This window comes from Coturnix japonica, chromosome 29, assembly GCF_054131305.1.
Source record: "Coturnix japonica strain WE chromosome 29, WE-NBRP24, whole genome shotgun sequence".
NCBI lineage: Eukaryota > Metazoa > Chordata > Aves > Galliformes > Phasianidae > Coturnix > Coturnix japonica.
In genome coordinates this window covers 6313687-6340637 of record NC_140691.1, presented here as the reverse complement: position 1 = coordinate 6340637, position 26951 = coordinate 6313687, and the positions used below count along the sequence as shown (strand labels likewise).

General features: G+C 42.3%; 3 protein-coding genes across 3 annotated transcripts; all 3 read right to left on the bottom strand.

The window, feature by feature from the left end:
- Nucleotides 1–3096: 3096 nt before the first annotated feature.
- On the bottom strand, nucleotides 3097–8912 carry LOC146755899 (uncharacterized). Its single transcript, XM_085525097.1, has 6 exons — nucleotides 8900–8912; nucleotides 5755–5826; nucleotides 5562–5663; nucleotides 4668–4853; nucleotides 3999–4143; nucleotides 3097–3813 (listed from the first exon to the last, which is right to left on the bottom strand). Exons 1-6 carry the CDS (start codon nucleotides 8910–8912, stop codon nucleotides 3717–3719), a joined length of 615 nt encoding a protein of 204 aa, XP_085381223.1. The 3' UTR covers nucleotides 3097–3716.
- Nucleotides 8913–10945: 2033 nt separating this feature from the next.
- LOC146755898 (kinesin-like protein KIF20B) lies at nucleotides 10946–17929 on the bottom strand. Its single transcript, XM_085525124.1, has 7 exons — nucleotides 17770–17929; nucleotides 16655–16819; nucleotides 14184–14384; nucleotides 13665–13745; nucleotides 12810–12936; nucleotides 12122–12264; nucleotides 10946–11108 (listed from the first exon to the last, which is right to left on the bottom strand). Exons 3-7 carry the CDS (start codon nucleotides 14244–14246, stop codon nucleotides 11028–11030), a joined length of 495 nt encoding a protein of 164 aa, XP_085381250.1. The 5' UTR covers nucleotides 14247–14384; nucleotides 16655–16819; nucleotides 17770–17929; the 3' UTR covers nucleotides 10946–11027.
- On the bottom strand, nucleotides 17846–24824 carry LOC146755897 (kinesin-like protein KIF20B). Its single transcript, XM_085525123.1, has 7 exons — nucleotides 24547–24824; nucleotides 23990–24051; nucleotides 22775–22970; nucleotides 19762–20965; nucleotides 19183–19321; nucleotides 18332–18454; nucleotides 17846–17931 (listed from the first exon to the last, which is right to left on the bottom strand). Exons 1-6 carry the CDS (start codon nucleotides 24737–24739, stop codon nucleotides 18383–18385), a joined length of 1866 nt encoding a protein of 621 aa, XP_085381249.1. The 5' UTR covers nucleotides 24740–24824; the 3' UTR covers nucleotides 17846–17931; nucleotides 18332–18382.
- Between the last annotated feature and the right edge of the window lie 2127 nt (nucleotides 24825–26951).

Here is a 26951-nt window from a genome sequence, read left to right as displayed (position 1 = left end):
TCAGAAGGATGGTGCTGTGTTGTGCTTCTACCTTTGGCAGCCCCTGGAGAAATGCTGTGGCACACAAAACACCTTTGTATTGCACTGACTGCTGCCATGCAGCATGGATTTAACACACCAAATCCAGAGCAGCATGACTGCATCTAACTGCCCTGAGAAAAACTACTGTAGCTGAAGAGATGAGGAGGCAGCTGCTCATCTGCAGAACAAGCAGTACTGCCAGACACTGGGCCAGGTGAGCACCTCCTGCTGCAGCGTGATGATGACAGGGCTGGAGATGATCTGCAAAGCCAGCTTAAAAGTGGGAGACGTGAGTCAACATGGCAGGAGGACAGAGGTGTTAGGGAGCAGCCAAGGCATCAAAGAGTATCAAAAGGCTTTGAAAGGTATCACAAAGCAACAGCCAGGAAGACTGGGATTATCATGAGCAGCAACCTGGATGCTAGAGATTATTTGCTCCCATACAAAATGGTAGAGATCTTGCTGCAGACATCCCAAAGCCAGGCAAAATGGGAACCCAGAGCTCTGCCTGCACGAACCCCACAGCCATAGCATTGCAAGCTGAGCTGCCTTGCTGTTTGTTGCATTCATCCCAATCCCTGTGAATGAAGGCTCAGAATGCAGTCAAGGCGATGACTGAGCATGAGAGTGACTTTATTCAATAAAAGACAGGAGGGCTTGAGAGGTCAAGGGTGAAGATGGGACTCCTCTTGTCAAGATGAGAGTGGCTCAGAGCTTGTGCTGCTGCCTGGTGCCTGGGACTGGCAGCCTGACTCTAAGTCCCCACCCAAGATGCTCAGCTTCACCTCACTGATGCTGACCTGCTCCTGCATGGTGGTGCTGCTGCTGGGGCACTCGGGCTGTGCTTGGGATGGGCAGCACTGCAAAGGCGCTGGGTCACAATCCAGGCAGGTGACTGCTGTGTCTGGCAGGCTCAGGTCAGCATCTTCAGCAGAGCCAGGAGATATGAGAGCATGAACGTGGATGAGCCCCTTGTGTCCATCACTGTTACCATGTGGAAGGCTGTCATCCGAATTGCAGCGATTCGTGCTTAATAAGAACTCTCCATTGATGGAAACACACTGCACATCACTACTTGGTTTGGATCTCTGGGGTTGACAAGGGCTCGAATCACCTAGGAAGGCATAGAAACACAAGGGTTAGTGTCAAATGTTTGCAAGTTGAATCATGAAAGAGGTTGTTGATATTTGGTAATAGAGTGGCGGCAGGAAGAAGCAAATAGGCTTCAAGCAACAGAGCCACTGTCTTGCAAGTGATCCTCGTGCAGGTCCAGCTCGTGTGTTGTTTCACTGTAATCTGCTTCTTTGGGTCTACCTAGTGGGCAGCAGCACTCGAGCTGTTACTGATATCATTGAAAAGAACTGGAGACAATTGTTCTCTTCCTAAGAGCTTCAAGGTGTCTAGAAGCACAAATAGAAACCAGCAGTATTTCATCACTTCACCAAAAGGAAGGTCAAACACCTGAGCTGTGAAGAGCAGTTACAGAACCTATGCATAATATCACACCAGACATACTTTGTTCTAACAACAGTTATGGCATATAGTCCATTTCCTTCAATATTCCCAAAATGAAATGATGTGGAGCATTGCAGGGAAAGAAACACTGCACACAGACACTATGACCCTGATTATACTCAAGCAGCAGACTTAAAAGAAGTCAGAGTTTTAGATTCCAGGATATTTCAGGACCTATCATGTGTGAAATTCAGTTACACAACAGTGCCTAGGTGCCTGCGTTTCAAGCAACTTTCAGATCACAGCCATGTAAAATAAAAACAAATTCAGTGCAGAAATAGCAATCCTGTACCTTAATACTCATGAGATTATCCATTTTTTACAGCACTCTGACTAAGTTCTAAAACTTGCTCATCCCAGTTCACTTCAACAAGTTCCACCAGTTCAAGCAACGCAGTTCTGAGATCCTGTGTATGTTATGCAGATAGAACTGAACAGTGCAGAAATAATCTCTGACAGCTTTAAGAGCTCCGTTCTGCTTACAAACTCTCAGTCCAAAATTATTCGCAGTTTTAAGGCAATGAACACCTGAAGCAGTTGGATCATCTGCCATTTGCTGCATTCTGCTTCTTGGCATCATGATTAGCACAAAGGGATTTCTGCTGTCCTGCAGAGATGGACAAAGTCCTGCTTACAAATGGACCAAGTTCCAGTGTACAGCAGAGTTTGTACCAGACTAACAAGCCACGTCATTCAATTCATGTGCTCAGGTTGTTATGCACTCAGAAAGGAAACAGAACTAACTGTTGAATTCTGAAGGTAATCTGTGGGGTCCTGTAGAGGGTGTTTTTTACAGCTAGTTATCTGAGAAGGGTCGTAAACACGGTGTGGTTAATCAAGCAGCCATAACACCTGCAAGGACAGTGAGAACATCAGGATGCCCTGTGATGGTTAGAAACTAGCCATGGTTCTGGGAACTCAGCAAGGGAGTATCTTTCAGGATGATAACAACAAGCTGTTAAGATACTCGGGGATGGTATGTAATTGGGAACCAATGATGAGCTCCACTTTTGCAATATGTATGAGCTAATTATCCGTATTATAAAGGTACACGCAGCCAAGGAATAAACGAGATTCGCTGATCATGTCAATGACAGGTGTGGTCGTCTGCTTTTCTCCCGCCGTTCTGCAACATCGTTGTTGTTTAGTGTCACTGGGTTCGTTAAACTGCTGTTCATTCTCAGATCGTTGGTTTTTTTTCATTTTTTCCCTCCTAGACCCATTCACAATCTCCCTTCTCTTCCCCTCTCGGCCATGCTGCACCGCGCTGTTAGAGAGGGGAGGTTCTTTGTTCCTTTTGTCCCTGGGTTTGTTCCCACTGTCACCGAGTGAGCTCTAGAGAGAACTCCGTGACACAAACTCATTGCAAAGTCTAAGCTAGAAGAAGCATCACCTCAGTGTATCCCAGAAAAAGAACAGCGTTGAGATTTTAATTGGTTTTGGTTTTTTGTTTTATTGGGGGTGGGTTGTTTTTTGTTGTTTTTTTAGGGTTTTTGGGGTTTTTTTTTGTCTTTTTTTTTGTTTTTTTTGGGGGGGGGGGGGGGGGGGGAGGGGGGGGAGGGGTGCGAGGGGAAGGGAGAGGGAGGGGACAGTTGTTTGGTTATTTTTAATATACAATAAAGCTATGCAGTTCCGCTGTCAGTCGCCTCAGAGAGTTCCCGAAGGAGCTCAACCACATTCTGCTCAACATCGAGTTGTTCCATTGAGTGGAGCAATGGTAGTCTTGCAGATGGAGCAATGCAGGAATTCTGACAGGATCTCCAGGTGTATCCAGTTCATCATCTGAAAGCTCCGCAATCAAATTGGAAGGGACCAGTCCTCTTGTGCCATCTGTCAGCTCTCCCTGAAACCAGCCATTCTCACCCACATCTCCAAAGACATTACGTTTTGTCCGGCAGTCAGAGGAAGCTCGTTTTCTGGGTCCTCATTAGGACCCTCAACAGGAATGTAGCTGTGTCGAGCTAAGAATCTTCAAACTGCTGGTGATACCTGTCCTGGAGAATGCAGGATGAAGGACAAAAGCTCTGCTCTCACATTCAGGGCCATCCTCTGACAGAAGGCAGCACTCAGGACTGTTCCCAAGGATCTCTTTCATGGCTTTCAGTTCAAGCTCCTGGTCTTCCAGATGACCTTGAAGACTTCGGGCCTCTTCAATGGCAGAATGGAACGGACTGGAGCTATTACGGAGATTCTTGTTTGACTGGGTCAGAGTCTGTCTCGTTGCCTTCCCCAGCTCCATCTGCTGCTTCTGCTGCTCTCTTTTCCCTCTTGTGTGCTCTGTGAGAATGAGTTTCAGAAAGCACTACTCACTGACAGGAAATAAGGGGAAACTTGAAAGACTTTGCAACCTAAGTCCTGGCAGTGTACTGCCAGCGGCTGATTTGGCCGTCCAGGATCCTGGCACCACAAATGCTTCATTGCCAAATGCAGCAATAAGGTGTTCTGGGGAAAGGCCAACTCACAGGTAGTCTTTGAGCACCCATATCCCAAAACCAACGGCCAGCACCAGCGCAGGCAGCAGCATCGCTGAGACCGTCACCGGAATGTGGCGCTTCCGCACAGATGTGTCAGCAGCAGCAGCCTCTGTGCTTTTGCCTGTGTTCATCCCTGGAAGAAATGAGACAATGTCCCACGTTACCTTCAGCTGCATTACAGATAATCTCTCAGTGTGCTTCATGGACCCAAGAGGTCATTTTGTCAGTGGGTGCCTCCGTCTCTGGTGCCGAATCACCGGAGGACAAGAAGGATTGCTTCCACCTCTCGTTTGGTACGGAGAGGCTGCACAGGCACTACCGTGTCCTCCTCTGGGCCGAGAGCTGGGGCTGTACTCTGGGGTCTGGGCTTGGTCCGTGGGGAGAGCTACAGAGCAGAATCCCTCACGCTTTTCCTGGCATGCGTGTCCTGAGCTCCCCCTGTGGGACGCCCCCCAGGCTGAAGGTCAGGCTTCAGCCAGCACAGGGCACAGCCAGAGCCAGCCCAGGGGAGAAACACTCCTGCTTCTTTTACATGTGCTCTATGCTCACACGCTCAGGTCTGGCTGCTGACCTGGTGTGCAAGAGCTGGCAGCAAGAGCCTGCAGGCACGCAGTGACTCTGGTTCGTGACACCGTATGATCATGGGACAGAAATTACCTGGCATGCCAGTTGGTGCTGCCTGCATTCCTCTGTCCGGGACGGGCAGTGTGGGATATCTGCCTTCCTGCAGCGCATCCGGGACTGGCAGTGTGGGATATCCACCTTCCTGCAGCGCATCCGGGACGGGCAGAGTGGGATATCCACCTTCCTGGAGTGCATCCCGCTCACTTTGTTGGTCCGTTCCTTTAGAAAGAAAGCAGGGCAGTAGGATTGGGATGTCACGTGCCCTCATCAAAAACTGAGCTTCTCCAATCCTGAACTCAGGTAAAGTCCAGGGCCCCCCCCAAGTACACTGTGAGCCCCTCTGTTACCCAAGGGCATTTGGGCCCTCCCAGCTATTGGACAATGCTGACTCCCTCACACCTCTTGAGGAATCAGCTCCTGTGCAAGGCCCTCACATTCTGTGCTGTCACCAGCCCGTCACAGCCAGGTAGCTGCAGGCTGAAATCCAAGCTCTAACACACAGTCCAAGCCTTCAGAATTAGCATCTCCACCTCATTTCCAGCATTAGCAAAGGCAGCCAACCCTGCTCGGGATGCTCCTCCTGCCTTGAACTTGCTCAGCTGCACGGAGGGCTTTGGATGAACAGAAGCACAGTGCTTGCCACTTTGCCACTTGCTGCCATCTGGGTGCCAACGACTGCACAAAGCAGCTCTGACAAGTAATGGTTGTGCTGGGGGAGCAGCTGCCTCTGGGTCTTGGCTGGATGCAGACCATCTGGCAGCAGACCAGCTCTGGTGCTTGACAGCACCTGCAAGGTGATACAGGGAACATGGCTGCAGCACGGCTCTGACCCATCCCTTCCTGCTGTGCAGGCTACAGCCTGCCCACACCTGTATATCACACCTCAGCTTCCCAGGTCCCACAGTGAACAGACTGAAGTATACCCACCACGCTCTGCCTTCTCCATTTCCTTCAGCAGTCGCTTCAGGAGACGGGATGAGCCCTGAGAGTATTTTCCTCGATTGGATTCATCCTCTTCTCTTTCCGGACCTTAACAGAATGTATGAAGTTAAATATCATGTGCATGAAGATCTGAAGATCAGTGGCGAGTCAGCCAAGTCAGTGAAGACAGAGTACTCACTGCTGGGATTCCAGCTGGGCTCCAGCACAGGAGGAAACCGATGACCGGGCAAGGCCCACACTGGGGGCACTTCTGCAACCAAAGACCCATGAAAAGTTTTAGTCACACACTACAGCATCAACTGAGTAGCAGAGCAGAGCATACAGGGGAAATGAAGCCTGAGAGCATGAACGTTTCAGTCTGCAAGGAAACAGACACTCACAACTTACCCCTGGGTTGTCCTCCAGGCACAGGCATGAAGTCCGGATCCAAAGGAGCATCCGGAAAGGGAGCACGAAGCTCATCATCTAGAATCAAGAACAGATGAGATAAGTTCCCACTATATGCACTATATGGTGTGATCTCCTTCTCCCTCAGTAACTGGATGTGGGGCATGGGAGAATAACTCAGGTCATGATTTCCAAAGTTGCAGGGTGGACGGGATGACCCGTAGGCTGGCACCTGGCAGCGTATGCAGTGCTCTCTCCGGGCCACGTGCCACATCTCTCACAGATTACGTGGAAGAAGATGCAGCCCCCCAGGGCTTTCTTACTGGGAGGCCTCTGATGGACAGCAAGGTCACACTGAGGCACTGGAGGAAAGCACACCTGTCTCTTCCCCTGGGCTGTGGACTGGGGCTCTGGCTTGGAAACTGGGGAGTGCCATGAGCCTGAAGCAGAAATGCTCATGCACGCCCAGCACGCCTCTTCTGAACTCTCCCCGGGCTTCTCCAAGGACGAAGGCTGTGCTGCAGCCAGCAATTAGCAGAGCTACAGCCTGGTATGGCTGGAGCCAGCCCTGGGGAGCAGCGCAGCCACGGGCTCTTGCCCGGCTCCTGCAGTGCTGCCCATCACCCCCTACCCAGCAACACCCCCATGGAAGGCAGGCCCCAGGCAAGTGTACTACAGGGCCGTGGGGACACAACCTGACTTCTTGCTCCCAGCGCTGCTCAGTTTGGGTCCCATCTCTACCCACTCACCTGCTCCCCGTGCTCGCCACGGAGCAGCACAGCTCTCCTGAAAACTCATGGCCACCAATAGGAGGAAGAGGACAAGGCGGGCAGGGTCCATGGCCGCCCCCACACTTGCACCACGCTTCCAACACCACCGCTGCAGCCACAGTGAGTGTCGCACTGAGCCAAGCCTGCAGCCAGGCCTTGTGAGCTCATGACGCAGCTCAGCACAGTCATAGGATGGGGCATTGTGACCTCACATCTCTGTGATTCCGGGTGGTGGCTCCCCGCAGGCTGCTGCTCTTGTGATGCACTGCACCAGGGCTGTGGGGCTGGTGCTTACATCATAGAAATGCAGAATCATAGAATGGCTTGGCTTGCAAGGGACAGTGAAGAACTCAGAACCCCAGCCCCACTGCCTCGGGCAGAGATGCCACCCACAGAGTCTTGCTGCCCAGAGCTCCATCCAGCCTGGCCTTGAACACCTCCAGGGATGGAGCATCCACAACTTTGCTTGGCAAACTTTTGCAGAGCTTCAACAACCCCAAGAAGGCATTATTTATTTCCAGCCTGGTGCAACACCTCAGGCCACAGAGGTAGTGACGCAATATGCACAGGTTATCCACGCGTGTGAAACGTGCTGCAATTAAGCAAGCCAAGCGGATAAATCCTCTCCAGTGTGGAGGATGATGGCTGAAATACAAACACGGAGAAGCTGACCTTCCCACAGACCCGCCAAGTCAAGTGTCACGTGCTTACATTTTTGTTGATCTGCAGTTTCATCTTTTTTTGATGGCTAAGGAAATCCCCTTTCCTGCACCAAGTGTATTTCCCACGTGTAACGTGCTTCCAAGTCTGATTTTAGTAGCAGATATTGAAGGCTTGCTAGTTGGCACCTCCCATCCCCAAAGTCCCAGTGAACTCACCCACTGCTGGCAACTGGATGCTTGGTGGCGAAAGAACCATCACCTATAGGATCCCACCTGGGTTTCCAGAAACTGTTGCACCTTTGGATACATGGCGATAAATACTGTGTCCATACAACACCCTCATTGAATCAGAGCCTGCCACCTTCCCTACAACCAGGCAAAGGGCACAAAGGAAGCTGAACTGCTGAACCAGGCACCAATGGGGCTTACGTGTTTGCATCAAAAGACAAAATACCAAGCAGAGAGAGTGGGAATCAGATGTTGTTTCTGAAGCAGAATTAAGATTAAAAAAATTGATTTCACAGTCTGACATCAACCCTCCTCCACCCCTCCCATTCCCCCCCCCGTGCACCCCTCCCTTCCTTCCCTCTTTGTTTAAAGGAAACAAGGGGCCTGGGAGAGCAGGAAGGATGCAGGTAAGGAGTGAGACCTCACGGAAGACATCAGGCAAGGAGGAGAATAGATGTTGTAAATACCAGAAGAGGAGTTGCATCCCCCTGATAAGAACAAGAGGGGTCTGCATGCTAAACAACTATTGAATATGTATCAGAATTCTGAGAAATCATTGACTATGTATGAGATGTACCTTATATCTGTGTCACGATTTTACAAGTCTGTGTGCAAGTTTGGTGGAGCTATCCTGCTTGCACCCAGCGCTGGAATAAACATACCTGCTTTATAACCCATCTATGTGTTATAGAGTTTGATTCCGCAAGTCACTTACACCCCATATTTTCCCTAACAGCCACACTGGGTTATCTGGATTTGTTACACTTATCCATAGTTGCTGGCAGATGTTTCTCTCTCTCTCTCTGTCTTAAATCCCCACACAGCCCATCTTCCCAACTGTGGGTTTCGGTTAGGAGGTATGCACCCATAGGGTCCATGCCCTGCTTGTAGATATTTATCCTGCCCAGCCCCAGGTGCCCAATCTGAGGCAATAGTTTCACATCCCTAATAGGCACAGTAATATGAGCCTGGGTGGTTACAGTATCCCCTCCCTGGGTTTGAGCTTAGGCAAAAATAGTAACCCTTTTGGTTTAGACTGGGCTGTATAGGTACCAGGTCACACAGGGATGTAAGGAAGCTTGGTGTGGGTGGCGTTGTGCTGCTATACAAAATGTGATCACTGTGAGAATCCCCAAGTACCAATGGATACCCCTAAGGCCCATCTTTCTCCACAATTCACTCCTCTGCCTCACTCGTCAACTGGGTTGCAACCAGCTACGAGGGGTTTTTTTAGTTCTTCTCAGCAGCAGTAGTGTTCTTCAGGGGAAGCCTTTACCTGGAATACCCATTGGGCTTGTCGCAGTGTGAGTTTCAAGTCGTCACTCCCGGGAGCTACCTCCCACTTCTCGTCACCGATGGGTCCTTTAACACGGCTGGCATGAGTCCATCCTCTCTCTGCGGTTCGAATAGCTGTTTCTGCAGTAAATAAAACAACATAGGGACCTTCCCCTTGTGGTGTTAGTGTAGCTTCTTTCCAAGTTTTTATTAGGACCCCATCCCCTGCCTGTATCCTATGGATTGCTATCTCCAATGGGGACTGCTGTGCAATCAGATCCTTCTTGTAGTTCCTTGCACCCATTCATTAATTGTATAAGATTTTAATTGATCATCTTGTAAATGGGGGTGACCAAGAGGTATTTCAAGATTATAGGGCATACCATAATCTTCCCTCTTTGTTTAACAAAGACTTTGAATAAAATCATCATATCAATACTACAATTGCTGGCCTGGGATTATTATCGCCTCTTTGGGGTTCCTGGACAGGAGAGGTGCACCCAACTGATTTCAGCGGTCCTACCTGGGTGGTGAGGTGACTTCTTGGGATGGCTGATAGGAAACTGTTACATGAAGGATGGGCTCTATGAAAGCTAAGGCACAGGTGTTGACTCCTGCTGTCCCGGTAATTTCGTGCACAGACAGAGGCAAGGGAATTTAATTCTTGCTTTGGGGGGTCTCTTGAGTCTCAGGTGAGTCTTGGGACTCAGGTGAGTCTGGGAGCGCGCTGTTGCTGTATGGTACCCTGTGCACTTGATGAAGTGCCAGCAGCACACCCCTAATAATCCGAGAATCAGAGCGAGGTACTCCAGAGGGAATGGGCCCTAAATCCAAGAATCGTGTGAGCTGAGTAGTTCACAGCATCATTCTGGAGATAAGGGGAATAGGAGCTGCCAAGTACAAGGGAAAAGCATCCCCAGATTTGTGCCTGAAGATAAGCCCCTTGGGGAGAAGCTTCAGAATTGGAAAAATAATCCCAAAACTGGGGATAACGAAAAAGATGTTTAAATACTGTATACAAAAAGCCTAGAGAGCCACTATAGGGAAAATCATTATTTTGACCAAAATAGGGGTCTGACAAAGATTGGGCTTGTCAGACTTTGAATTTATATGTAAACAGTAATACTCCTTTCTCTGAAAAATAATTGGCTTATGACATTGAATGGGTGCAAGAAGTAACAGTTCCTCACAAGGAGTCAAAGTTCAAAAGAAAAAAAAAGCAGAAAGATCATAAATGGGATCCCTTAGATACATTCCCTCTCCCCCCCCCTCAACCCCACAATTTCTAGAGCAATGCAAGCAGCAGCAACCCCTCCAGAGAAGGGGGCTGGCTGAGCTGCTGATCCCATGCAGGGCCCTAGAGGGAGGATGCACTCTCAATTACCGAGGGAACTGGAACAGTGTAAACAGGACCTGGAGAGTTCTCCTTTCTCTAAAACTAACCTTACAAATACTTCACATTATCCTCTTAGGGAAGTCTCCTTAGGTCAAAGGAAAATAGGGCATGCTAAGCTGCCATTTTTACTAGCAGACAAGTCAGGAGATTCAAGGAGGAAATTGATTCCTTAACTGGGGATCCTGTAAGAATAGCAGAGCAATTAAATCAATTACTAGGACCTAATTTCTAATCATGGACAGAAATGATGCTTCTCATGTGTAGAGAGTGTTTTTTTACAGTTAGTTAGCTGAGAAGGGTCGTAAACACAGTGCAGTTAATCTAACAGTCATGCCACTTGCAAGGGCAGTGAGAATAACAAGATGCCCTGGGATGGTGAGAAACTAGCCATGGTTCTGGGAACTCAGCAAGGGAGTAGCTTTCAGTTGATAACAACAAGCTGTTAAGATACTCGGGGATGGTATGTAATTGGGAACCAATGATGAGCTCCACTTTTGCAATATGTATGAGCTAATTATCCCTATTATAAAGGTACACGCAGCCAAGGAATAAATGAGATTCGCTGATCATATGTCAATGACAGGTGTGGTCGTCTGCTTTTCTCCCACCGTTCTGCAACAAACACCTATATACAAATTTAAGAACACAACGGAGTAACTGTTATGTTTATTAACAACCAGTTTTAATAATACAATAAAAGTATGTCCTGAGAAAGGGGAACAAACACGCTTCTTCAAGGTTTTTTAGCTGTTCTGGATCTCAGCCGTCGCTTGATGATCAGATGATCACTTTCCTTCTTTTGTTCCTCAGATTCCTGAAGAAAACACTTCAAAAGTTACTCATCTTTTCACACAAGACTGACAAGCTCTTCTTGACCCACGCAAACATATTTCTTCCCCTAAATGGATTTCAGAATGGCATTTGCTTATTATATTTTATTCAGAAAACTATGGGATACCGAGATCATTTTAATGCAGCTTAATCACAAGGAACAAATATGGAGAATGTACAAAATCCTGTTTATCTTAAAAAAGCACACACGTCTGAGGAAAGCCTGAAGGCAGCTTTCATTTTGAAATACTTGTTTTCAAAAGAGTATTATAATACTTGTTTTGTGAAACATGAAGCGTTCAGAAAACATTTTTAGCCTCAATCCCTGTAGCTATGACTTGCCCAGAATTTCAGTTCTCGGTTCAGTTCCATGTTCTCAGAACTACAGTGAGAGAAGAAACTGTCTCATCTTCTTCATCCTCTAACAAAAAAAAATAACATTTTGGTTTCTGCCCCTATCATTCGTCAAATCATCAAAAAATTCAGAGGGATATTACAGTATGGGCAAATGATCACTATGCTGAACAGAAAAAGGACTCTAATATAATTAAAAGATGCAGTTCCAACAGAGCAAGAATGTTCTTAGCACAATAGCTGCCGACAGAGTCATGAAACTGGCACATCAGATCCTTTGCAAGTTGGCTGAGACAGGAGATCATAGTTTAAGCATACCTAAAAAGCTGTCTAAGTTGTGCTCTAGAAAAGTGTGTAGTAGAATAATCCCACTCCAACACACTGAAATTATCTATGATTCCAAATTAGAAGACATCTCCGTGATTGCTACATCACCTACTTAGTAAACTGTAAGCCAGCCAAACACAGAGATCTTTGAGGACAAACTAAAACAGAACAGCAGGAAGACCAACAAGAATGACTTGGTAGAATAAAGAAATACCTCAGTACTTTCAACCTCCTCCTGCAAATAGATGAAACCTCCAGTCTGTTTGGACTCCTTAGTAGTTTATTTTAAGCCAAGACTACAGTATAATCGCTTACCGAAGAAGCAGGTATATCTAGAGGGCCAGAAACGACAGTGGAATACAGCTTCCTTTTGCATCGTTTTGGCTTGGTCTCTCCTTCTTCGAGACTTTCAGGTTCGTTTGATTTAGGAGAACTTACTGCTGACATCAGCTTCTTGGCTAGAAGAAATTTGTTTTGATACGTAAACCAATCAACTTACTGGTTTTGTGAGTCTTTAAATCACTGAATGCATAAAAAGCTTCGTAACAAACTTGGTTAATAAATGACACGTAAAATTTAAGTGAAAATACTCAGAAATTGTATTTGTTCATCGAGGTTCTTTATTGCTTCTATAGCTGAAACAGTTTATAGCTTCAGGTACGGCAGCTTAAAGCACGCATTAAAATGGAGTATGAAAGACAATCATGGCTCAGAAGTCGCTGGAAGTCAGAAACTTCAGCAGGAGTTAAACAACAGGCCTAACTTTCGTGCTGACAGAAGCACAAGACAGAACCAACTTTCTCTGTATACTTGTAGGTTTTCACAAATGTAATAATGAATCTCTGAAGAGACGAATAAATGCATTTACTTCATAAATCAAAGGACAAGACAACTTAGCATGGCAGACAAGTTCTCTAAGAACACATACATTAATAGCCTACAGCAGAAACAAGCCATTCTACAATGTCTAGAAAACATGGAATAAAACTTATTCTACACCAACCTTTAGAGTGTATAATAGAAGGAGAGCTTTGAATAAAATCTCCAACTTTTTGCAGTGTTTCATCCTTCTTTTTAGTCAGTCTTGAAGCATGTACTCGCTTTCTCAGGAAGTAGTCTTTTCCGGATTTCTGTTCAACAGAGATGTGAACATGTGAAACAAGAGCATTGTTTAAACTTCATTTTAGTTCAACGTTATTTTAAGTTGACATTTTGAGCTTTACTACTGACACCTCTGTTCATTATGCTGATGATACCACAACGGCAAGTAATGTAGACAATTTTATACCCTTTAGGGAGTTGTCAAAATCTCAGCTATTTCAAGGCATACGTTTCTTAAAGTTTCTTAATAAGGCAATAGTTTCTTTAAAAGTAGCTCCCAAGCGGTGGAGTTGTTTCTTACATAAGCTGTTCTAATTACATAAAATAAACAAACATACAAAACAGAAGACAACAGATGGGAAAAATCTACTACTCATACTCTGACCATGCCAAGGATACTGCTATCACATGTGAACATCTGTTTTTAATAACTGCCATGCATATTAATGATATGAACCTTAGTTTAATACAAGGGCTTCACTTACAAAAGCACACGATAATACACTAAAGCTTCTCTTCCCAACTATTCAGTGTGCAATATCCTTCCCTCCAAATCATTACACAGTACAGCCATTACACGCTCTGGGGACAGACTGACTTGCCCTTTGGTTAGCTTATGGAATTTAATAGGAAGAGCTCATAAGCATGTAAGATTCCCATTCAGGTATACACATAAGGATAAGACACTGCTTCTTTGGTGTGACCACACAATTACAGGAAGTCCCAAGCTAGCTTCAAAACTAGAACAAAAACCAACCATTTTCTCGTCACTTGCAGAGGGTGAATTAAAAGCCATGACAGAATTTGTATTTTTCGTGTTCTCACTTTTCACAAAATCCTGGGAAAATAAGACAAGTTTCAGCCATGATTCTTTTGGAAAGAACAATTGATGTCACAAAAGTGAACACTTTAAACACTTTTGCTAATAGTAGGGAAGTATATGCTAGTGGTAACTATTCCACTGTAAATCAAATAATAAATAAGCATTCAATTATAAAAACAGGACATTAAGATATCAGTATTAGACATCTCATGATGTCTAAAAAGCTGATTTATGTCTACAGGTTTCAAAGAAAATACACAATGGAGTTAAGAGAAATTCCCTTCTCTTAAACCATTATCACTGAGCTTGGCTATTAGTTTTGTTCATTAAAGCAGTTCATTGATTAAATTCTTCAACTACTTTACTGAGGTAGAAATAGCATTTTTTTAATGCTTAAATGAGAATGGTAAAAAGGCATCAGATATTTTGTTTTCTGTTGGGTCTAGGTCATACCTCATCCATGTCATCACTTCTTTTCTTTTTTGCCTTAGGCATTTTCACTCCTAAAGGTATCATGCTGCCGTGCTGCTTTATCTCCGTCTTATCAGGTTGCAGAGGTGTCAGTGGGATTTCCAGCTCCGGTTTTGGGAACCGACTAGTTTTGCCATTTTCTGCGGACACTCCAGAAGAGTCGAGGACAGTTTCCAAATGCTCCTGATAGCACAGAAGAATTTTAAGTGCAAGTGTTAAGGTAGCCATGAGATTTAAAAGCTATAAAGCATCTGGAAAAGGATATGTAAGCATTCGATTTTCCTGCTGTAAGAACACCTGTAACAGAAGGAGTCTATTTCAGTTACAGCAGAGTTTTACCCTTCTTTCCTAGAACTTGTTACATTTAAAATTATTTCCAATCTATGATCACAAAGAGAGTTCTCCATGTTAAACTGAGCCTGATACTTTACAAGTCATTTTTTCTCAAGGGCACAGACAACTACACTTTTTTTTAATAGAGAATGGTGGTAGAACTGACACGATTTTCTTCATCTCAACTCTGCTGCGTCAGAACTGGGCAGGAACAGGAGCATTTGATTCAAGTGTTCGATTAACTTCCAGCTTATTCTTAGGGAATTTGCCCTTCCTCTTCTACACTAGAGATGTTATTTACATAAGTAAGGTCCAGCTGGCAAGGTGCAAGCCCAGTACAAGTCATTAAAGAACTCCATTGCTATCTTTTCCCTGGAGAGAATACAGACATTCAAGCAATGACACCGTACTTAAGCTGAAGGCTATCATGTACCTGCTCATGGTCAAATGGCAGCAAATGCACAGCTAAGTGACAGGGAAATGTCAGTATGCATTTCCCCAGCAGCACTTACTGTCCACAATCCACCCAATCCTGTTTTTCTCAACAGGAACAACAAAGTCAGAACTGAGATCACCTGGACTCCTCCTTCTCTATGGCAGGAATTCAGCTAGCATATCAAAAATGAGTTCAGATGCTGGTTGAACACATGGAAGACAGGCTGCTGAGGACATGGTAGACATGGAAAATGGTAGATGGCTGCTTCTACTGCTGCTAGTAACTAGCAAACTCCAGTGTCCCAAACACAGACTAGCAGCTTTTACTACTTACACTGTTCCGACCCCCTGAGGGGAGTCTTCTTCCTCTCAAAAAGTTACCAAAGATTGTAGAAAGACAAAAAGTAGTCAGAGCCACTTTATCAGGCTCTGCTAAGAATCTGAATGGAGTATCACCACCCACTGTATTTCCAAGAATTAAGTTGGTTAATAAATACTTTGTTTTTAAAATATATGTAACTGCTATTTTATGAAAGTTAGCAATTAAAAACTTATATAGGAATGATTAACATCATCTGCTAACAAAACAATATCCAGAAATCCTGCAGAGGAAGAAAATAAGTTCAATTTGCTGTGCCCGTTTCAGTGGCTCCATGAATTTTTTCCAAGTAACTTATCTAATCATGAGCCACTTCATAAGCATTAACATGAGGAGAGTTTTCAACAGCACCTGACAAAAATTCATCACACAATTGTTTCAACAGCTTTTATTCCTATCAAAGGCTATAAAAACAGGTGATCTGATCACCTTGAAAGGGACAAATAAATTAAAACTTGGGAATTGTTTAGAGAACATGAGATCTTTTCCTACTCATTCCTTATCAAAAGCAATACAATCACAACATTTTCAGATCTGAAGTTTCATACTAACCTCAGATTCATTTAATGAAGTGAGGCTCCTAGTACATCGACGTGACAAATAATTGTCTTCAGCTTTGCATCTTAATGGAATACTTTCTCCATTTTTAGTTTTGCTTTGCTGTTTCCTAGGCTGTAAATATTTAAAAGGAGTAAAGATTAGGCTATGCATTAGACCTCCAAAATATCTCGAGTTTTCTAAAGTTACAGTGTAAAACCTCAAGCTCAGATGCCACATGAACACGTAAGCTGAAACACAGCACAAGTGTGGGAAGGTAGTAACATCTATTCATTGTGTGATCTTCAGATACACCCTACTGGGTCTCACTAACAGTCTCAGGCAGGATTCTGCCTCCAAAAGAGAGAAAGCGAGACATTATTTAGGGACAAAATCTGTAACGCTGGTCGTTTTGTCATCCATTCCCCCCATACTCTGCACGCTCACAGCTGCTATGTTAGAACACCAAAGGCTAAACCTCTGCCTAATCTTCAGCATCCACATACGAATACATGGAAAACTGCATGGAAAAGTTCCATAATGTACACAGAGAGATGGTGTTCTAGTAAATAAAATATTTTTGAGAAGATGAGAGCTCATGTTTGAGTGGAAGACAAAAAGAACCAACAAGTACTCGTCACTGAATATGTAGTTAAAGGACTATATGCCAAGAACAATGATTCCAGCTCCAGTATCTCCTAGGAAAACAGAAGAACAAAAAGGGGTTAACAAGATGTTAAGTACTGACTTTCTATAAATATAATCATACCTTTTCATTTACAGAGTCATTCCTTCTACTTTGTCTTTCTTCAAGTAAAGGTATTTCTGGCAAACACTGAGGGCTACTGTGGTTAATGCATTGTTTTAATTCCTTTATAAAGTCATCTTTGTCAGCCAGTTCTTTTCTTAACTCTTCTATCACAGTTGCATTATCCTAATAAACAGTAAAAACTGCTGAGTTGTGGGATTGGCAAAAGGAATTAACACACACAAGCAGTATTGCAATTACTTAGTAGCATCAGTTTTAGAATTGCAGGCTAGAACACTTAACTATTCCAGAACAGTAACATTTCACGGATTTGTACGGTCACTGTTACAAGTGCAGTAGTCACAGAATTGCCTGGGAAGTTGTAATACAATATATTTTGATTCTTCTATTTTACTTATGTGCTTCAGCCTTCATCTCTCTTAAGATATAATAACCCGAGCTTTTATTTGTTCCCAAATCCTCGGTACTGTGAGAAAGTTGGCAGTTGTAGGGGAAGTTTTGCTATGAGAACATCTTTCTTCTCAGAGAAAGTGAATCCAAACATTCTCAAAAGAGCACAACTCATTTAGTCTTCTGTTTAGCTTCTGAAATTCTATGCTATGGCTTAGATTGGCTATCCTGATTAAAAGCTGGATGTTGAAATAAGAAATGCAACTTCCAGAGATCATCCCCCCTCTGCTTTTTGATGCTTCTCTTAATCTCTCTCCACGTCCCCTTCTGTCTTTTCATGCCATTGTAGATACTACCTCAGAGAAAGCAAAGAAAGTAAGAAACCTGAGACAGAACTACTGTCTGAGTATTGAGCCTAGCTTGGGATCCGGAAATGCTGTGAATTATCGGAAAAAGCTACAGATGTCCAGTATGATTGTAGGATCATAAGCATCAAACTGACATCTGCTTATCTGAACTACTGAAAAAATTGAAATTTTAGTAATTAACAGAAATTCTGTTTCTGAAGAACAAAAATAAAAGCTGGTGCTTTTTTTGGTTAGTTGCACATGATGTCAATACGACAGTGTTCAAGAACAGAAGCACACCCAGAATACAAAGAGCAGGTACAGGAGTTTTAGAGAATTTATGGGTAGCTAATCAGGTAGGAGGAAAGGAGAGCTGACCTTGCTTGAATCCTTTAAGGCAGATTGTCTCAGTTCTGCTATTTCTGTCTCTTTTTGTATGACATTAGAAGCCAAAGTTTTGAGCTGTTCTTCCAAAGCTTCTACTAACTGATCTCTCTCCTCACGCCACTTTTGAATATTATGGTCCTTTTCCTCCAGCTCCTATATTTCATGTTGAAAGAAAAGCACACACAGTAGAAACAAGCAGAATCTTTAAGACAGCCTAGAATTAATAAGTTTTTCATATAGCATAAATAAGGACTCAAGCTGATAAAAAGAGTTTATGGTAAGACATTTCAATTAACATATCGTGATGTCACTCAACAAGATCAGGTTATATGCATGTATTACATATGTATTTACTATGCAGATTATTGTATTTAAAGCAATCTGCCAGTGCTCTGTAGTGACTAATTATTTGAATATCTTTCATGGTCTACCGCTAATTTCAGTTGGCCACTTTCATTTTGCTCCAATTTTTTTTTTTGTTTTTTGACCTTTTTCCTGTTGCTTGGAAAACCTGCATCATTCATTTAATAAAAATTAAGAGCAAGAAAAATACCTGTTTAAGTTGTTGGATATAGAAGTCTTTATAATCCAGCTCATCCTTAAACTAGTTATTAATCCTTTCAAGTTCATCCATCTTGTTCCTGAGGGATTCCTCCACAGAACGCATCGTGGACACCTGTAATGTAAGCACAGCTCACGGTTCATTAAAAGACTTCTGTAATCCAACCTGGCCAAATACTTCTTTGTTAAATAAAGAGGAATTCACAAACAAGTGCTGAGTAGGAAAACGACAGCAAGTGCAAGGTTACCAAGGAAGACATGAATTCATTTTTAAGCTTCAATTTTCCACCCAAGCACACCCAATAAACTTTCAGACTAAGATCCTGCAAAATGGGTTTTAAAATATCTACTTGTTTAATAATTAAATTTTAACTATTAACATCACTGAAGCTGAAATTGAAGAAAAAAAATATACATGCTTATATTAAAGAGCCTCTGGAAATTAGTCTATTTCTCTTCAAGTAAATAGCATTCTTCTTCCCAGTTATCAGCGTTTTTTCACAAGACTTAGGTTTAAAGCTTTGGAGTTACCACGGATACCAATGGCAAGTCACCAGTAACGTAGAGATAATAACAAGTCCCCTCCAGAGGCAGGTTAGCTATTCTCTTCACAAACCCTATTCCAGACTACCAACCATCTTTACTTTCCTCTGTTCATTATCTATGCGAAACCATGTTTTAACTTGTGGTCCCCTCTAGAGCTTCAATGGCAACTTTACCTAAGATTTGCTGCTAGCCACACTAGTGTGAAATTTCCAGCTTCATAGTTAAAGTTTGAGAAGTTTTAACAGCAGAAAGCCAAGCATAATCTTACAGAAAAAAATATCTCAGTTGACTACAAACCTCACTTTGTACTTGCTGAATTTGTTTCTCGGCATCAGAATGTTTGTCTTTTAGATCTGCATACTCTTCTTCTTTCCTCTGCAAATCTTTTTTCAAATTCAGTACAAGGGCAGAACTCTCAGAAAGAATATTTTCTAGCCTTATGTTAAAAATAAAGAGACAAAGAACATTACTGTTACACATCTCATGGAAACAGCAATTACAGCTTCATCCATGCCCTGCCTGTTGGTTTCTATTTGTAAATAGACTCTTAAATCTATCCAGACCAGTGACAAGATTTAAACAATTACTTTTGAATTTCAGCTTGCTTCTCATAATCAGATTATGAAGCAATAAATTATTCAGATGCTATTCTGAGGGATATACAACAAAACCACCAGAAATCCCCATATTATTCTTTATTTCCTTGCACACTCCTGTTTTCTCTTGGAACTCAAGTAGCATACCAAAGCATCCTAAAGTAGTAGTTTGGCCATTGATAAGCATGCAGATGCATTAAGTCGAAGGGATGTTCCCATTAACTATTTTTAACTCTAGTTCATTCTCAAAGGGCTCTAAGTTAACTCAGTGGTTACTTACGATTCTGTACGTTGAACTTTCTCCATCTCACTCTTTTCCTTTTCCCGAAGAGAATGTTTCATCTGCTCCAAGCTGTTTTTCAGCTGCATAACTTCTTGAATCAGATTTGCTTCATTGCTACTTAACTCTTCAACCTTTTTGTCTGCATTTGTAGACTTCTCCTGCAGAGTTGCTGTAACTCTCTCCAGATTAACAATAATAGATTCTTTTTCTTTAAGTAATTCATTGAGTTTTGACACACTGTCTTCCATTGTCTTGGAAGCCTCCAGGAGATATTCAAGCTCTCTTATTTTTACCTCACAGTTGGCAACTTCCTCCTTAAATTGTGCAATCACTCTCTGATCTTCTGCAGTCTTTTCTTCAAACTCCTGAGTTTTCTTTTCTATTTGCTCATGTAACTGATTCACAAGATCATCTTCCTGACTAGTGTGAGTTGTAATCTCACATAGCTTCATTACAAGTTGACGATTATGATTTTCAGCATTATTCAGTCCCGCCTTTATGTTTTCATTATCTTGAAGCAGTGCTTTGATGTGCTGACTTTTTTGTGAGGAAACATCAACAATACTTCTGCATACTTCCCAAATCCTTTCAAGACTATAGTTAAAGGAGAGGTCCTGCACAAGATCTGAGATGGAAGAAGTCTGTGACTGAATGCATGCAGAACTAATTTGAGATGTCCCTGGCTCATCTTTTTCACAGTCTGAGGAATCCTTTACACTGACAAAGTCAGTACCGATGGCGTGAAACTCTAAGTGACATTTGTATAATTCATCTAATTTGGTCCACATTTCTTTTACTCGTGACACTTTATCAATTATATATTCTTTGGCAGCTTCTATGTTGTTAGTTAGTTGGGCATTTTTGTTTTCAAGTGTCATATTTATAGATTTCTGTTCATCCAGTTCAGAAGCAATTCCCCGATAGTCAGCTTGACCCTGCAGAATTTGTTCACGGAGGACATCGGCTGTTTCTTCAGAAAAAGAAAGCTGAATACGCAGGCTTGTTACCTGCTTACTGAAATCTTCTTTTCTATTTTTTTCTCTTCTGCATTGTTCTTCAAGCACAGTTAAATGATGTTCCAAGATTTCAGTTTTTTCCCTCAGTGCTAGTACTTCCTTTCGGTACGCGGAGCACTTTTGTTTCATGTGTTCAATTGTCCTTTGCTCTACAGTGTTCTTTTTCTTTCTCTCATTTACAACTACTGTAAAACAAACAAACAAACAAACCAAAAAAAAAAGAGGAAAAGGAATGTAGCTCAGATTGATTAAAATCATTATTACATAGCAGTTCACAACACCAAGTATTTTCTTTCTATCAAAAGCGACTTCTGCTGTATTTCATCATTGCTTTAGAATCCAGTTATGTCCATTCCATAATATGCATACTTTAAGTATTAAAAAAATAAATATAAGTCAAGACTTACTAGGGATTGGGTCACCACAACAATATATTCCATGGTGATTCTTGTACAGTCCTTTTATTACTACAATGCAGAATTTTATAGTGCCCACGTGCAGCCTGCATTACATACAGATTCACATGTACTGCATGGAAACAGCCTCTTAACTCATCTAAGGAGTTTTATATACAGCCCTCAACTGATTTAAAAGTCATACTGAAGAAACAGCAGTGGCATATTCCACCCCAAACCAGGTTTTGGGTTTTGACTGCTCACCCAGCAACACTAGTGAGGGGAATATGATTTATAAGTAATCTAAACACTTTATGCTGAAAACAACAAGCAAGCACTAAAGCAAGATAAATAAGACTAGGGAGAAGATGTGTAATGTTCAGTCTAGAAGCTCCTTACAGAGGAAGTAGGGAAAAAGCATTATTACAGAGCATAGGAAACAAGACCTAAAAGCTCAGAGAATGGTGTAAATACCCTGAACTTGAAGCTGAGATAACCTAGCATCTCCTAAAACACTTTTGCTCGTGCTACTTATATAACTAATTCTACAAAAGAACCAGCACAACATACCTGTGCTCATTGTTCTACTGTGTATATTTAACATAGCTAAAGAATATATATTAAGCGGTTTTTGAAATTGGACGCTATTAATACTCACAAATAGAAGAAAATTTTAAAATGATTGAATACTCAGTACTTCTTAACAGAAAACTTCATGCTGACATTGTGACTATCAGCTACCCATTTTAATTCCTATGTGGAGCATTGCTGTCATTAATTTTTAAATGAGAGCTTTGGTCATATGATTATAACAAACCCACTACTATTTGGAGTATGGAGGAGTCCACATCCCTCCCTCAGTCTCTGGTAAGATGCTTATATGTGATGCCATTCAGTGGTCACATTAGGATTCAATATTTATGCCAAATAAAGGCAGCAGGGACAAATCATCCAAGAACAGCATCTCATCCAAAGAAGGCCTTGACTTTCTCCCTTGCACATATTTTGCAAGAGGAATACAAGAAAGGAAGGGACTACAGCTAAGTTTTAGATTTTCCCTTCTACATTGTATATGCCTTCCGTAATTCTAGGAACACTGATGCTCAGCTGTGCCCAGAAGTGAAGTTAAATGCATCAGAGCTTATCCAAACCATTTTGCTCAAATACTGCCCATGAGCGAGCAATTAGCAGGTCGTCAACAATTTTGATAGTTGCTTCAGGAAACAAACAAACAAAAAAAAAGCACTTGAGCAGCTGATGCTACTCAGAAGATCAGCAACAGCAGTTGAAACAGTCCTAAAGAAACTGCTTTAAAACTATTACCAAATCTGCAAGTGCATCAACAGATGAGGAAAAAGCAGCAAAAAGGAAAAAAATAGTGCAAAAAACTTTTATTCTTAAGCATTCAAAAATGAACAGCATAGGACCTTCTGAAAAAGGGATATTTACATAACAGTTACTTCTATTTACAGTTTAACACATTGGCTTTTCTCCTTATACCATAAGGTACGTGCTTCACAGCCTTTTGCTTCCTATCCAGAATAGGAAGCAATTTATTGTTTTGGAAGACACCCTGTTCAAGGATGGAAGAAACTGTACCTTTCTTTGGAGGTGGCTCTTCCACAGTAGGCTTATCCTCGTCAGTACTGTGCTTTCTTCCCACTTCCAACTCAGTTTTATCTTGTTTCAGTGCTTTAACTGAAAGCACTGAAAATTGGCTGCTTTCAGTTCCTTTATTAGTGTTCTCTTCTGCCGGTTCTGACTTAATGGTAGTTAAATGGTAGGTAGTCTTTTCCTGTATTGATATAAGATCAGTTACATTGAAGCTTAACAAAAGGAGCACTTAAGTCTCAGTAATCTTCTGTAGGCAAATATTTACACAAAACCATACAGCTAAAATATTTACCCGGTGACTCTATAGACATCAGTTACAAATCTCAATAGCAGACAGAACAAGTACACCTTCAGATAATGACAAGTGCAATACTCGGTAGAGTATACAAGGGAAAGCAAGAGCCTAGCAGGTTACAAAGTAAAAGACTTGCACACAATCAAGAGTTTACCAGTTTATCAAAGAATTTCCTGTTTCCAAGAAGTCAACAAAATTACAAACATGGTCAAAGAGCAAATGGTCAGCTCTCATACAAGTTCATCACATCACACTTCTGCTAAGCTGCCATAATCACTTTCATCGTGACAGATATAATCCAACCTTAAAGCTTAGTCAGCTCTGTCACGCATATTTTAGATTGTGTCCTTGACCACAAGTGAAGCTTCCTTACTTACAAGATGACGATTGTTAAGCCATGCTGGCACTGCCAAGGACTGATTATTCATCTTTAGTAGCTTATGAAAAGAAAAGCCTCAGAAGTGTTCAGGCCACACAATCTCACAGATAGAGTTGGAGCCTTGTTCTTGGAAGAAGTAATAGGTGAGGACATGACTATTCATCACAGTCAGCTTTAATACCATGGAAATACTACGTTGCAGTGATGCAGACAGTCAAAGACTAAGAAGGGTCAAGTTGCTAAGCTTACAAGGTTAGAGATCTGAGTGACAGAATTAACTATAAATGTTTTCAGAGCTACTTCAGGCTACCAAACATCAAAAAATGAACAAAAACCACCAGAAGTGGTATGCACACATACTTAATCAAGCTAGTCTTCACATATTCAGTAGCTCGCAGTACATTAGTTAGGATAAAGTTTTATGGACTGCATAGAACGTGGAGATATCCTGAGCATTGATAGCATTTTAAGCTACCACAAGTTGGTATTAAAACAATTTTACACAACATCTGCTTGATAAAGTTACCTCAGTTGCTTCTTTAAGTTGCTCAACAGACTCATCCAATTTAATCATCTGCATTTCAAAGTCTGTAACACACAGAAAAGCTTGTATTACATAAGTAGCCAATAGATAGTTTATTAAGTAATCAATTTTTCCAGATATTCTAATGTTTAGGTAGCTTTTGAACAGATTAATTAATTTGCATGTGGTCTTCACTTATTGAGAGTGATTCAAAAGTTTTCTATATTTCTTGGAACGAAAACATTGCATCAACAAGACATAAAGAAGAGTAGAGATTACAATATAAAAGTAAAAATCAAGATATAGACATTTAACCCCATACTTACGAAAGCGTAAAGCTGCTAGTTGCAGTTTAAAGGAGAGGGGGAAAAAAAGAAAAGAAATAACCAAAAACCGTGGAATTGCTGAACCTGAATATACACAAGGAACAAACTATCACTTATCTACAGGCTATGGTTCCAAAGGTAGAACATCTCCTCTAATTCCTACTCAAACTGTTTATTTCTCTTTTAGGTTAATGAACTATTTCTGTCTTCTACCTTTCACATCGCATAACTCACCTTTGTTCTTCTGCATCAGCTCTTCTTCAGTTTTAAGTAGTTTGGTGTTTTTCTCTGTCAGCTCTTCTTTGGTCTCCATCAGTTCAAAGTTAGTTTCCTCCAGCTGCTTTTCAAACCAGCCAGTATCTTCCTTCGGGTCCTCCAGGGATACAATGGAACTATGTGCTGCCTCAGCTTGCTCTTTAATATCCATGACATCATAATGCACAGAATCAAGAATGCCCTCAGGATCAACACAGGTGTCAGGCACTATGCTATGTTCTCCACCCTGAAGCGTAATTTATAATCAGTTAAAACTGGTGAATAGCTGAATACATAATAGCTGTTATTTCTACAGATAGTCTGGATAGCCACTATGAAGACAGCCATACAAGAAGTTTTTAATTTCAGCTTCAAAACCCACCTCACAAATTCACATACAACATGACAGTGATTCGTATGGGGGGAAGATAAGTGGCATTCTAGTAACAGCTAATATATTTTATAGTATTTGATGACCACGCTCCCTTTTTTTTTTTTTTTTTTTTTTTTTTAAATATTACCCCAGATTGATCTCCTTCAAATTTAACGTACAAGTTCGGACTCCCCTTTTCTTTGTATACAGTGTAAATTTTCATTTTGTGTTGCAGAAACAAGGAAAATGCCCAAATTCCCAAAGCTTTCTGAAACTGTTCTTAAGGCTCAGCACCTATTCCTGCTAGATGAAGAATAGATGTATCTTGCTCATCATACAGCAACACAGCATGCACTTCTTTGTAAACAGCCTTGTGTTTCTATAAGATGTGCCCATAACATTTAAATAGTAAAGAGGAAAATATTTAAGAAAAAAAATATATATATTTAAGAAAAAAAAAAAGAAAAATACCAGGGTGTCATGGTTTAATAATTTTGTAATTTTGCTATCAGTATTCCACATCATAACATCATATAAAGCATGAATAATTTTACTGCTCCCGAACACTTGCAGTATATTGATGATATTGTCATGTGGGGCCATACAGCAGCAGAGATTTTCAAGAAAGGAAAACAGATAATCCAAATTCTTTTGCAAGCCTGTTTTGCCATTAAGCGCAGCAAGGTGAAGGGGTCTGCCCAGGAAATCCAGTTCTTAGGTGTAAAATGGCAAGATGGGCATCGACACATCCCAGCAGATGTGATTGAAAAAATCACTGCTATGTCTCCTCCCACCAACAAAACAGAGATGCAATCTTTTCTGGGAGTAGTGGGCTTTTGGAGAATGCATGTCCCAAACTACAGCCACATAGTGAGCCCCCACTATCAGGTAACACGGAAGAAGAATAATTTCTCATGGGGTCCTGAGCAGCAGCAGGCTTTTGAGCAGAGAAAACAAGAGATAGCCCGTGCCGTGGCCTTGGGGCCAGTACGGACAGGACAGGACGTAAAGAACATCCTCTACACTGCTGCTGGAGAGAAAGGTCCCACTTGGAGTTTGTGGCAAAGAGCTTTAGGAGAAACCCAAGGCGAAACCCCGGGACTTTGGAGTCGAGCATATAAAGGGTCTGAGGAGTGCTACACTCCAACTGAGAAGGAGATCTTAGCCATGTACGAGGGGGTTTGGGCTGCTTCTGAAGTAGTTGGGACAGAGGTTCAGCTCCTTCTAGCACCTTGCTTGCCTGTGGCCCCCCTGTCACGGACACAGGTAGATTTTTGTTTAAACCGTGACAACTACCCAGAATGCAGCATCAGGGAATTTTTGCCTAGAACTCTGGAGGACTATTTGTAACTCAGAAAGGTCAGAGATAGAAAGTTCACACTGATTTCTGGGTCACCAGCCTCACTGTACATCAGCATTTTTGGTTTTTAAATGATACATAAAGTTCTCAATGGCACTGCTCTAGTCGGTTGTTCTTTCCCTTTCTGTGCAGCTTGCTCTGTGCATGGCTTGTGAACCGCTATTCAGGCCAGACAGCTGCAGCCCCAAAGACCTGCCATAAATGTACAAATTCTACCAGGATAATGTCTTGGTAGTGGAGAAACAGGATGCGCAGTCATATGGCTCTCACACATACCTTGTACAACCAGCTTGGCTCTGCACTGGGCATCACCAATGTCACAGGTGTACACGTCACTGTCACTTTTCTCCAGATTTTTTATGCACAGCTGCAGGTCTCGTCCTTTCTGTGCCCTCTTGTATTTCCTGCCAGGCCTGAGCTCAGCAATGCCTTTCCTCCATATGACGAAGGATGCGGCTTTCTCACTCTGACATGTAAAAAGTGCACTTCCACTTTCTTCAATTTTCACATCTGAAAGTTCCTTGATAAAGTAATTAGGTTTTTCTGGAAGGAAAAAAAAAAGGATGAGGGTGTAGGACAAAGGGATTTGTTACCCCAACAAGTCCCAAACATACAGAGGTGTCCTGAATCTCCTTTGCCCTCATTTCAGAA

Bases quoted from the DNA above. Each gene is read 5' to 3' on its own strand.
- LOC146755897 (XM_085525123.1), bottom strand. From the start codon at position 24,739: ATGGATATTAAAGAGCAAGCTGAGGCAGCACATAGTTCCATTGTATCC. The intron at 24,052-24,546 runs GTGAGTTATGCG...TGTGTGTTACAG, and splicing joins GCTGATGCAGAAGAACAAAG to ACTTTGAAATGCAGATGATT. The intron at 18,455-19,182 runs GTTTGTAGTCAA...CTTACATTACAG, and splicing joins TTCAGCAAGTACAAAGTGAG to GTGTCCACGATGCGTTCTGT.
- LOC146755899 (XM_085525097.1), bottom strand. The intron at 5,664-5,754 runs GTGAGTACTCTG...CATTCTGTTAAG, and splicing joins GCCCAGCTGGAATCCCAGCA to GTCCGGAAAGAGAAGAGGAT. The intron at 3,814-3,998 runs GTGAGTTGGCCT...TCATTCTCACAG, and splicing joins TGGGTGCTCAAAGACTACCT to AGCACACAAGAGGGAAAAGA.
- LOC146755898 (XM_085525124.1), bottom strand. From the start codon at position 14,246: ATGATACCTTTAGGAGTGAAAATGCCTAAGGCAAAAAAGAAAAGAAGT. The intron at 13,746-14,183 runs GTATGACCTAGA...TTATTTTCCCAG, and splicing joins GAAGTGATGACATGGATGAG to GATTTTGTGAAAAGTGAGAA. The intron at 12,937-13,664 runs GTTGGTTTTTGT...TCTGTTGAACAG, and splicing joins CTGCAAGTGACGAGAAAATG to AAATCCGGAAAAGACTACTT.